Source organism: Atta colombica, unplaced genomic scaffold (genome assembly GCF_001594045.1).
Source record: "Atta colombica isolate Treedump-2 unplaced genomic scaffold, Acol1.0 scaffold205, whole genome shotgun sequence".
NCBI lineage: Eukaryota > Metazoa > Arthropoda > Insecta > Hymenoptera > Formicidae > Atta > Atta colombica.
This window is the reverse complement of record NW_017259300.1, coordinates 2,447,563-2,461,084: the sequence shown is the minus strand read 5'-3', so window position 1 is coordinate 2,461,084 and position 13,522 is coordinate 2,447,563. Positions and strand designations below refer to the sequence as shown.

At 28.9% G+C, this 13,522-nt stretch overlaps 1 protein-coding gene across 5 annotated transcripts; it reads left to right on the top strand.

Moving 5' to 3' along the window:
• Nucleotides 1-2,138: 2,138 nt before the first annotated feature.
• Nucleotides 2,139-12,415, top strand: LOC108687334 (zinc finger protein 624-like). 5 transcript variants are annotated; one of them, XM_018193040.1, is made up of 5 exons: nucleotides 2,139-2,569; nucleotides 3,526-3,656; nucleotides 4,715-5,445; nucleotides 5,668-5,894; nucleotides 12,345-12,415. In XM_018193040.1, coding segments are annotated over exons 2-5 (1,053 nt in total). In that variant the 5' UTR covers nucleotides 2,139-2,569; nucleotides 3,526-3,563; the 3' UTR covers nucleotides 12,347-12,415. The 5 variants fall into 5 exon arrangements, with proteins under 5 accessions (XP_018048529.1, XP_018048530.1, XP_018048528.1 ...); XM_018193041.1 differs by having other exon boundaries at nucleotides 5,668-5,863; nucleotides 12,345-12,400; XM_018193039.1 differs by lacking the exon at nucleotides 12,345-12,415 and having other exon boundaries at nucleotides 2,139-2,187; nucleotides 2,438-2,569; nucleotides 5,668-6,058.
• The last annotated feature ends 1,107 nt before the right edge of the window (nucleotides 12,416-13,522 follow it).

Below are 13,522 nucleotides of genomic sequence, written 5' to 3'. Positions count from 1 at the left end.
TAATTACATAATATTTCTTTATACAAATATATTTTTAAGTTAATTTAATATTTTTTCTAATTTTTCTATATTTTTTCTTTATTTTTCAATATATTTACAATTTATTTTTATTAATTTTCATAAAGTTTAAATTATTTCATTGCAATCCCTGATGAAAAAATGTTGCTGAAATTATTGTTTTGGAATACTTTTCAACAAAATTTCAGCATTTCAACAAAATTTCAGTTTAATTTCAGTGATTTTTAGCTGAAAAATTCATTTTCGATAAAGTTTCAGAAAAATTTCAGCAAGAATTTCAGAGAAATTTCGATTGGATTTCAGTGATTTTTCAATGTGTTAGCTGAAAAATTCATTTTCACTGAAGTTTCAGCAAATTTCAGCAATTTCGCTGAAATGTTCCAAAACGTGGAATAATTTCAGCGAAACTTTTTCACCAGGGATATTAGATTTATTCGCATCGCAAGAAGTTTAGGTAGTAAACGTGGCAACTCTAGGTAACTTACTTATAAAGTATTGTACTTAAGGTACTTATTTCACGCATGCGCACTCCATTTTGGCCGACACTAAAATCAAAGGTGCCGACAGAGAATTGCGCTTCTGTATATACTGTGCTTCCACCAAACATTTGCTGCGCGTTCTGTGTGCGGGAGCCATAAGGGTGCCATCCCATGAGCGGAAATTTACAGCGGAATGAAACAGCGCGACTAATCACAACTCTTTAGTCATTACTCTTACTTTTCTGCGATTGTAATTGATCTCGCTGTAAATTTCTGCTCATGAGACTCTAACGAGCGCGTTTAAATAAAAGTTAGGGTATATCCACACAAACTTGTATAGTCGCATAAACGTATGCATAACAAAAATTATCTAATCACATTTTTGTAAATTTTTATAAATGAAATAATTTTCTTTATGCATACATTTATGCAGCTATACAAGTTTGTGTGGATACAGTAAAATCTCTCTAATAGTTTTCTGTTCCTGCACTAGATTGTTTTAGATTGTTCTAACTCTCTTTGTTTAAACAAATATGAAATATTTATTTTACTTTAAGTTCCAAAAGTGTACGCTAATTCAGCCACAAAAAACAAGGGGTCGATTATGTATCTTCAAATGAGATGAAAATTACAAAAGTGAGCAAAGATTTATTAGATATTGATCAATTAAATTATGAATACTCTAGTAAATTTGTTCACTTCCCAAAGTAAATCCCAGTAAATTTGTTCGATCCTCAGATTTTATATTTGGCTCATGGAATGATAAAATAGGGAGCACAGATTCTTGTATAACGCATAAAACATCAACAAAGATTTATAAAAATCAACTAATCAGAGTTCTTTATTTCATCGAAAGGAAGGAAACAAAGGATTTGGTTTATTCTCTTATGCATTACGTATTATGTGTTACGTGAGAGTCTGTGCTCTCCGCTTTAGTCCGCTTTAGTCTACAATAGATGTTTTAAGCTTCAAGCCATTATGGCTCCTGCACACTGGATGCGGAAACGCTTGCCGCGCGGCAAAATGTGAAGCGGTAGCCAATAAGCAACTTCTAATGTGTTCATTGGTTACCGCAGTATGCAGAAACTATAAGAATTTTGACCAACTACAGTCGAATGCGAGGAAAATAATTGATTGTGATTCGAATTCCATTTCTTATGGCTTAAGGTTTTCTTATGGTTTAAGTAAAATTTATTAAGTATTAAGTAAAATTTATTGTAGATTCGAGTTTACGATTGGAGGAAGTAAGAGCATGTTAGAGCATGCGACCACATGCGACGCGAACAAACCTCAAATCGCTTATGAAAACTTTGTGTTCCAAAACTTGACTCTATCAATCCGAATATTTTATCCTTCTTCACCGAAGTTGAACAAAGATAAAAGTACCTTTTCAGCGTCAGGTGAAAATCCACTTAAAATTGCTTTTTTATACTGACGCTCGATGCTTATTTTTAGCGTTAAAATAGGTTACGTGTTAAAATTGATGCTTGATATTCGTTAATTTCTATCATGTGATTTATTTTGACGCCGAAAATGAGCGTCGAGCATTAGCATGAAAATGCAGCCTAAAAGATATTCCTAGCTCCGAGCTTCGAGTTGACAAAATCATTTTGGAACGCACACACTTATTTGCTACGTTTTTGCGCGTCAATTACGTCGGAACCAGTCGAGACTCGAATTTCATTTTAAGGTTATAAGCATTATTTGTACATACATCAATAGTCTCGTGATTATGAGATAATAGTGTCTTTTGATATCTCTATTGTATTATAATGATAACTTGTATGATCAGTAGTTGTCTCTCTACTCAAAACATAAAGTTAGATTGCAAGCCGATCAGATTTTTTTCCTTATTTCTTTTCTGAGGACAATTTGTGAGTTCTACCATAACAATCAACGCATGCTGGTCGTTCAGTCTCTTAAGTTTTGTTGAATATTAGGAGGAAGAATAAATGGTTTCGCAACTGTGGTCTAGCATCCAGCAGCAAGGAATCTTTGCATATTTGCGTGTTTCACTTTGAGAAAGTTTAGTTCACCGCGTCCAAAGATTTGAAAGCTGTTCCCGTTGTTTGGTAAGACAGAATAAATCTTGCCATGACTATATATCTCTGTGTCAAAATATTGATAAGTATTATTGTTTGCACATTTGTGCAACAAAGAAAATAATCATATTTGTTTATAATTTCACTTATTGCATTGTTAATTATTCCATATTAATTTTTCAATTAATTTTTCAAAAAAAAAAAAAATTTTATAGTTAAAAATAAAAATATATTTACAAACATACATTGTGATTTTTATTGAAGTGCACAAGTAGAGAATAAATTCCTTATTAAATGATCAAGCTGGACCTTAAGTAATATATGTAGTATATAACTAAGTGATATATGTAGTATAATATAACTTCACATCTTATTTAAATAATTTTAAATAAGATGTGAAGTTATATATACTACATATATCATTTATTTATATTGTCAATTTTGTGTCAAATTGATTTTTTGTTTCTTGAAACACAAACCTGACTGAACTATAGTAATAACATTTTCATCATTAAGATCTTATTATTTTAAAATTATATCTTTTTTATTAAAACATGATAAGCTTGCTGTTAACATCATATGATGTGTCCATCTTTAAACTGCCATTAAATTAAAAAATAAGATATAATGGACATATATGGATATGATTGACTATTTATTCAAGTATTTTATTCACAGTTGACATAACGACAAACAAATAATTTTAATAATTTTAAACACAATTTAATGATCCAATTGCATATATTGTAATTAATTTGTATATATTTTTATTATATTATTAATATAATTGAAGAGGATCCTAAAGATCAAAATATCTTGTTAATTGTAACATCCAGCATTGATTCTCAAAGGCTTTTTATTTGATTTATTTTATTAGAGCCTATAGAAATTCTGTTCATATCTTTTTTTATTCTTATGTATCTAATAAGATTTTTATAAATTATTATATGATATCATAATAAAAAAAAATATATATCTCTTTATAGAATTTTCAAAAGAACAAGCAAAGAATATATCGCAGACAATGTCAGCAAAAGTATCAGCTAAACGGAGAAAGTTAGATGAACATTCGCATGTTTCAATGACACCACCACAGAGTCCATCCATGCAGAATAATGTAAGCTTATTTTTTAAAAACTTTTTTGAAAAACTCCTTGGAAAAATATTGCATTCAACATTTTTAAAATTTCACAAAAATCATTAAATTTTTCCATTTAATTTTTTAAAAGTTAAATTCTTTATGATTTTTAATTAAGTAGAAGTCTTATTATTTTATAAAAATGTAATAAACATAAAATTTTATTTATTTAAAATTTGAGACAGGAAAAATTATATATGACGTACGCAATGTTTTTCCAATATAAGTGCACTATATAAAAATGTATATTCAAGCTTAAGATCTCCTAATCTTTTTCTTTCTCGAAAAGAGAAAGATTGGGAGACTTTAAGCTTGAATATACAGTTTAAATATACTTTGTGTTTTAGATGTAATGTTTATCCTTACCTGCTTACCTAACTTAGAGATGTTGTAACAGGAACTGAATTGTTTTTATAGTTAATATATTCTATTTCATTATTTTTCAATTTTTTTGCGCTTTTTATATTTATCAAAATTAATTTTTTATTTTTTATTTTTAAATGTTTAATCCGATAGACACGGACAAAATCATACTATTTGTCCACTGGTCTAATTTATATTGTGCACTTGATACACATACTAACTAGTAACTTTCTATTTTAATTTCAACAATGTATTTAAACAATGATATATTAATTAATATTAAATTGATATTATATACATCATATCATAATGATTAATTAAATATACATATCATGTATATGTTTTAACGTATCGCTGAAATTAAGAACATTCAATAAAAAGTTACTACCCATAGTCAATGCATGATGTAAACTAAGCTGCTATATTTTCATACTTAGAAGCAATGTTCTTTCACTAATTGTCAACTTCTTCTGTCCATAATTCTCTGTTTAATATATGGATTTTGATCATTACATTTTATCACATTGCATGTTACAAGCTACAAGCACTTTTCTATTGAAATATTACTTTATAAAAATGATGATTGTAACGTTTTCTAGGTAGTCCTTCATTTAATTAGTATATTTTCAAAATGTTAATAAATGATTGATGTACATTCCTATGTTACATTGCAGATTGAAGATTTGTTTGGCAGAAGTAAAACAGACACGTCAAAGAATTATGGATCTATGAATGGTTCTTCCGTATTGACTTCTGTAATACAAAATTCTCAGTCGAATGTAAAGACATATCGTTTGATAATACAGATAGATAAAATACGAAGTAAACCAGCTCCGAAATGTAAAAAGATACTGCCTCTAGTAACATTTAACAATGACACGAAAGAGACAATAAAAAGCAAAACGAAAAGAGAACCAGTTAATAAAGAACCTTGTGTTAAGGGTACCTGCAAATTAAAAAAATGTATATATCAATCAAAAATAGCATTTCAATGCGAAGTATGTGATAAATATTTTTTTGAAATGAAACCGCTATCCAAAAGCTATCCTTGTGCTAAATGTTCTATGTCTTTTTCTGATCTGCAATCATTATGTATACACATCAACAAAATACATTTTACTTGTGATATCTGTCTGATTGAATGTAGCTCTCAAATGATGATTGACAAGCATTCAAAATTGCATATTAATACCAATTCGAGACATCCATACAAGTGTCACCTGTGTCGTAAAGTATTTGATCAGAAAAATAATATTAAGCAGCATTATTTGCAAGAACATGCTAAAATAAATCTACAGAACACTGTTATTCAAGTTACTTCTCCTATAACTACGATACTTCCTAAACAAACTGATTATTCATGTACAAACTGCAATATTAATTTCACAAGCGATCAAGCTTACAGGTAAACTTATATTTTTATTAAAAGAATAATTATTCTTTAAGAGAATTTTGCTGTAAATATTATCATATTATAATTATGCTTATACAGCGTAATTATAAGCATATACAGTCATTAATTTAAGAAATAATATCTTACATAAATAACAATTTTATTTCATAAAATATTAATATATTAAATATGTATTTTTTCTATACATTTTTTTTAATGCTACTAATATTACAGGAATCACACATGCTCTAATGGAAAGAAAGAAAGCATTACATGTAACATTAAAAGCGAGAAGATGATATCTGTACCAAATCCTTTAACCGGAAGTCAAATAGGCATTCTTCAGGCGGTGAAGTTCAGTTGTCGAGTGTGCTCTAAAGAGTTTGACAACGTTAAGGAAGTTGATTTGCACACAAGGACTCACTTAGAGGTACCTGAGGAAGATCTTAAATGTAACATATGTAAGAAACTCTTTAAGAACAACACAATATTCACTGAGCATTTAAAACAGCACTTGGAGCGCGCGCATGTCTGTCCAATTTGCTCAAAAGCCTTTATCAATAAAATTTCTTTGAACAATCATTTGAAGACTCATACTAAAGTGATGGAGTAATACAGTTTCACATTTGACACACATTAAAAATAAACTTTATCATATTTTGTTGGATATTTTTTGTAAACGTTATTTAAGAGACAGATTCTCACATGCGATATAAAATGTTTAAAACACTATTATCAATTTGTGTAACTTGTGTGTGATACATCGAACTTTAGTATTAATGTAATATGGAAAAGTAATGTAATATGGAAAAGTACACACTTAATGTTTGCTTTTTAAATATTAAATAAAATATGTGAATAAAATCATTTTACTTTTATTGTAAATTAAATTCATAATTTATACTTGTGTGTTATTTTTTTCATGACAAAGAATTTTTATTATTATACAACATTTGTTGCATCAACTTTTCAATTGTTGTAAAATTCTTTAATACGAATGATTCTTGCCTTCCTTACGAATCTAAATGTAATAAACCAATCATATTGAAGAATTTTACAACAATTACGAAGCTGTTTTCTCTACTAAACGAAGTCATTGTTAATTTTAGAATATAATTAACATATATAAGAAAATTTTCAGAAATTTTATATAGATTATATCATACATGCAGTAAGTAAATTTTCTTGGTAAAACTTATTTTATTTTTTCACATAATTATAAATTTAAAATATGGTTTAATTATGCCATTAGAAAAAGGATATAGAAAGTATTCATGTAAATTTCAAATATATGTATCAGACGAATATTACACATTTTTTATTTACAATTTTTAAATATATTAATATTTTTTAATGTGTGTATATTATATGTACATTTATATAGAATAAACTGAAGAACACACTTAGTGTATGTGTGTATTATATTCAATAAATGAATTACTATACAGAGTGGGTCAAAGAAATGAGAAATTTTTTCTGCAGTATTGACAGATTGTATTGGTTAGGATTCGGAAACATCATTGTGCAGTCTCATTGATGTTATTTAATAAACATGGAGCATTGGAGTAGTAATATGCACTTTATATACAATTGTATTATAAAAATAGTGACCCCGCTCAAACTGCTTATAAAAAATTTTGCACTTTATCTTTATGACCTTGTCATTAGTTTATGCGTTTCATCGTTTTTTTGTATCAAATGTCTTTTTTTTAAATGCGAATTACAGAGCTGATGATTGCTGACAGTGCTAATCGTAATGACATAAATAAATGCCTCCTTATAAATTTGGGCGCAATCACTATTTTTATAACACGATTTTACAAATGTATACTGTTAACTAATTTTATGTTTTATGTTTACTAAGAGTGCGTTTTATTTGGCGCTCGCAATTTCGTGAGTATCATTTGTCTTTATTTAACATTTAGGTTGTGTTCTATTATTCACTGCAAATACTGAAAATCTATTATTTTTGTATAGATTTTCGATACTCGCATAACAAAAAAATCTTAATAAACAAAGATGAAATAATTTCATGAGCGTTGCAAACGCTAAATGAAATAGTTTTTCTACAATAAGCCATTACCTAAGTCTAAGTCCACAACCTTATTTCATCTTGGATCTACAATAGGTTTTTAAACTTTAAGCCATAAGAACAAATCAAGAACAATCGATTATTCTTCTCGCATTCAGCTGTAATTGGTCAGTTTCTTAAGACTTAAGATTTAAAACACCTATTGTAGATCCGGACTTAAGAAACCGTAAGGATCTTAGCAAAATATATAACTTATTAACTTATAACTTTAAGACACAATATCTCTCGTCGACTTAAGTATTTTCTCTTTAGTAATACACATAACTGTCTTGTAACTTAAGTTTTAAAGATATATGTATATAGGACAAATAGCATTGCAAATTTTTTCATTCATATGCATTTTTAGCTCTTTGTTAGTAATCTTTATAGACACTGTATACTACTTAAGAAGGTGATACTTAAGACTTAAAGCTTAGGTAATGGCTTAGACAATTGCAGAAAGAAAAACACAGAACACAGTCTATGTACAGGCATTAATAAGACTGCACAATGATGTCTCAGTACTACATCGCGACCGGTATTGATGAACTTAATAAAGTGGTTTGTAAATTACACGTTATATTCTATATTTTGTATGTAATTGAAATTAATTGAATGAAGTTTCTAAGCTTTGATTTTAAATTAAATTTTCCCGTTTTTTATTCTCTCTCTGTAATACTGTACTTATGTATATACATATTACTATATGTCTGCATTTATTAATATTTTTTATATATAATTGTTAAAAATATCATATGAAGAATTTTCATTACTTGAAAGTTATTTTGCTAATTTTTCATATGTTATAATTATACATTTCTTTACAGTTATCAATTGTTTAAAGCTTTAAAAAATAATTCAATATTGTTCTAGACATTACTGGCTAAGTTTGTTAAGTTCCTTCTCTTCAATCATTTAATCAACTTTTCTTAATGAACGAAAGAAATGCAATTTTCTTGAATTTTTGAAATTATAAGAGAGAGAGAGAGAGAGAAAGAAAATAGTAAAAGTAAATAATATAAAAATAAGAAAATGTCACGTCAAAATTTTAATTTGTAATATTATAAAAATTGCTTAAAATTCTTAATATGTTTATAAAAATTGCTCTAAGATTTATTATAAATCTGATGATCGAATTTCAACGAAGTCACTACTTTATCGATTAAGCACACACGATTTACATATGTATATTATAATTTATGAACATTGACATATATCAATATATATTAGACCAATGCATACAAATGCACAAATTGAAATAATAGTGATTCCAAGAATAAATCTAAAATTTCTATATGAGGTTCCTTCACGGTTTAATTCATAAAATATGTATTCAAAAGGCCATAAGATAATTCTTGCACAAATAATTGGAATGCATTTATAATATGAAATTAACTGCAACACTTAACTTCATTTGATAAGTATTTTAATAGGCTGCGTTTCCAGCAGAACACAACAATTTTGCAATCATTTTATGATTGTCTGCTGAGATAGACCCATTCTTCTAGATCTAAAAATATAATCTAATCAGCGCGAAGAAAACTTCTAACAGTTGCAAAATAAACGTTCTGCTGAACGTAGCCATTGTTTGTGCAAAAATTGTCACTTTGTGAATAATTTATATAATTTATTAAACAACCATTGAGATTTTATGGCCGATATTCATAGTCGATTCTTATATTCAAGACTGTCTTAAGATGTTACGAATCAATCAGAGGACCGTATTAGTATCTTAAGATGTTACTTAAGACAATCTTAAATAAAAACGGACCGGCCTAGATATTTACTTGTATTGCATATGCACATATTTTTTGTATATAAGTACTGTTATACTTGAATTTCTTGACTAGATTTCTCTTTTTTAAAAAGCTTTTATAAAAAGCATAGTATTGTTTTTTTTACACACGCACGCATATACACACACGTACACACGCACGCGCGCGCGCGCACGCACGCGGGCACGCACGCACGCACGCACGCGCACACACACACGCGCGCGCAAACACACACACACACACACACACACACACACACACACACACACACACGGAATCAAACTTATTTTATCAGCTTTCAATAAGTCTAATTGTAAGCTCAGAAATGGCAAGTATAGTAACGTCGTTACTTTTTCTATTACATTTTACAATAATAATAATAATAATAATAATGACGATCTTTAAACCGTCTGCATTACCGACTAATTATAATTTTTGTATAACAATTACTTTTTTCCTCTTTTACAAAGTCGAAAATCCTTTCCTAATATATTAAAGTATACGTTAATACATGTGAGGTGGAATTTATTTCGAGATAAAAAATTTTTAAATTGAAATCTTAAAGAAGAAAAATTTTTTTGTCGTTCTCGGTATAAACTCTACTTCACAGATACATATTAATGCGTATACTTTAATTCCGGAAAAGAATTTTCGAATCTATAAAAGAGGAAAAAAGTCGTATCAAAGTACGTAACTTCGTTTTAGGAGAAATATTTTTCTTACACTTTGAATTTTAATTCCACAAATTTAGTATTGTTCATTTAAATAATCTGAATCCCCTTTCATGCTTATTTTCAATCTACAAACTATAAAACTTTTATAACAAGCAAATGTTAAACCATACTGTCAAGTGACAATTGTATATGCTGGAAAAAGTGAATTAAAAATTTTTTTTTCCGATTTTCTCGTGAAATCGTGTTTTCAGATGATTTCTTTTTATGTGTTCTTTAATTCTGTAAAAAAAATTTTATAATCCGTGAAGTCAATTTGGAGATTTTTCCTAAAATGTAATCGTGGTAAAACAGGACGACTTTAGAAGCTCCTACTCAATGAGAAAAGACAATGAAATCTATCGAATCAACGTTGATTTGATAATTTCGACGTCAAATCGACATCAATTCGATGTCAATTCCATTATCATTTTTCACTGGGTAAGCATCATCGTCATCATTACGTGTTATTTACTAAAAAAAATAATTCGTTGTACATGATTGCGTTACTTTATTCATTACAAGTAATTAATAAAAGTAATTTGTTATAAATATAAGGAGTTTTTCAATACAAGGAACTTTTCTAACTCTGGTATTACCGTTGCCGTCATTAAAAAATTCGCAACGTCATTATTATAACAAATCATTATTATAACAAAGTAATGATAAAAAGTAACAAATAATGCGTATTTGCCATCCCTACTTTAAATCTTAAGCTGTAAGAAAGTGATCAATCACAATTGATTATTTTTCTTATTTCGAGAAAGTAACCACTTAGTTGTAATCGTGGGACAGAGTCTTCGAAATCATTATAAAATTCATATGAAATCTCTATGTATAATCATTACATATATAATTACATATGCAATCACGAGAAATCATTGTATAATATTAAATAAAATCGTATATTTTATCAAATAACTTCAAAGTGAAAAAGATTATTTGTAATTAGATGAAATCATATGAAATCATGTAATCTGTGGGACAATATTTCAATTAATGGTTACCCTCTCGTTACATTTAACCGTAATTTGTAAATTTTTTACAATTTAAGATTTTAAATTAGGCAATAGTTCAAGGCTTCAGTAGTTTCACAATATCGCAGCCACGTGACATGTATTTGCTCACATGTATGCTACCTAATCAAGTCCTCAAGACTTCAGTACAAAGATTCAATAGTCGTAACTGAGTCATGAAATGTGAATCATATAGCGTTTTCTACCCAAACGGAGTTGCTCTCATTTATATATATAATATATAATATTATATATTATTATATATTATTAATAATATATAATATTCTACTATTGTTTGATGTCATATATTCCACCAATAGGAGAGCATTAATCCAATCTAGGTTGATGCAAATCCGCTCGGGTCGAATACACTAATAATAAATGCACAATATTTTGATTAACCTACGACTTATGTTCCACGACTCAGTTACGGTCGTCTTTGACATTTGTACTTAGGCCCTTATTGTAGAAAGCTTATACGTACAATTAAATGTAAAAGTTTTATGTAAAGTAAATGTCATAAGTCGATTCAAGAAGTTAATAACAAAACTGTCATTTTCTATTTTTTCTTTCATGTTTGATATGAAATCGTTCGGTTTTGTTATTGTTTACTTTTTAATTATAGAAGATTTTTAAATCTGTAAAAGATAATAGCGCGTTGAAAATAATTGCAGTCGAGTGGTAAAACAGACGACATTCAGCATCGCTGCATCGACTTAAGTCCTGAAAATAAACTAAGTCTTAAGAAATTGACCAATCATAATCAAATATTCTTCTTATATTTGATTGTGATTTATCAATTTCTTAATTGACTTAAAACTTGCTATACCTATTATGGGACTTAAACATGCTTGCGGTGTGTATGAATCATGTTGTATAAGTAGAGAGACTTCGCGAAAATTATTCCATGAAATTTAATTCATGAGAATATGCAATCAGAAATTATGAGAAAAAACTGTTTATTCGATTAATTAATTTAGTTTGTCTTTATTTCTTTCGAGGAATATTATACATTATATATATTATACATTATACATTATACATTATATTTATTATAACTTAAATATATACATTCTCCAACGAAAGAAGTAAAGACAACTAAAATTTGATCAAATAAACAGTTACATCAAATGAACCATCTTTTTTTAATATAAAAATTGAAACCTTAGATATTTTAGACTATTTCTTTTTCTAATATAGCATTCTTTCGAGCTTTTTCTTTGATAGAACGAATTCATTCTTTTCTAAAACAGTAAAAACTATTCAAAATATTTCAAAAGCGATTTCTAATTATTTACATTAGCGATTGTGTATTGAATTATTCGCCTATTTTTCACAGGATCAAGTGCGAGTGATAGAAGTTTAGGACTGTAAAGAGGACTAAAACGACCGCGAATAAAATGAACGAATGGATGAGCGAACGAATGGCGATAGCGTCCTTTGAGATGCCGCGGATACTCTCGTGAAACGTACGCAGAATGAACTTGATTTTTACAAACGAAAGGAACGTCCAGAAGTCATCGGCAGCGCGTAAGGGACACCTGGGAGAAGAGAAACCCGCCCTCAGTGCCTGGGGCCCAAAAGGTGCCGACGACGACAACCCGCTGCGGAACAATCGTGCCGACATTCACGGGTCGCCCACTGTCAACGGGGACCACTTCAAACGTAGCCGGCCTCAATGTGTTTATTTGGCCAACGTCAAATTTACTCGTGGAAAAGGGGAGCTCGAATCGATACGCGCCGCACCGTTACGGACATACACGGCGGCATTTCGCCGTCCTGTTTCTCTATCGCTCGAGAAGACAGTTTCGATCGTTTTGTATCGCGAGAATTCGTTTCGCAGTCATGGGGCGTGGCTCGTGTAATCCTGTTGTAAGCTCTTGACTTTCGTCATGCTTAAGTTGAGCATGGACATAATCCGATTGCTCGATCCATGCGAAGAGAATAAGAATTGGAAGATGGAACAAGTGCGAATTTTCTTCGTCTCTTGTATATTACGTGTAGATTTGATAAATTGAATATGTACTCAATTTATTTTATTCCATGCATATGAATAAAAATCTTTTTCTTATTAATTATATTAATATAATAGGTTAGTTATGTTAGTATTAGATTTCTAATTAGTTATATTAGATTTTATCTAATAACTTTTTATTTTCAATTTATTCGATCTCGTATTAATTGGCAAATGAAAAATGTCAGAGAAGTTCGTACATCAACATTCGTTATTCTGAATCGACAAAAGAAATGGAACTGATAGCTTGTGAAATGAAAACAGCTTGTGACATGATTAGTAATAAGTTAGTTTCTATAGAATTATATAGAATTTAGAGAACTTATATTTTTATTACTATTTTGTAACTATAAATAAAAATAAATAGAAAATTACATGTCCCATCATTAACGATAAATATTTTAAAGCCTTAATCGATGAAGTTGGCCAACTTGTACTAAGGTAAAACTGGTTAAGACTTTTGATTACCGACTATCAGCTCATTGTAAAACCCTCATAATATT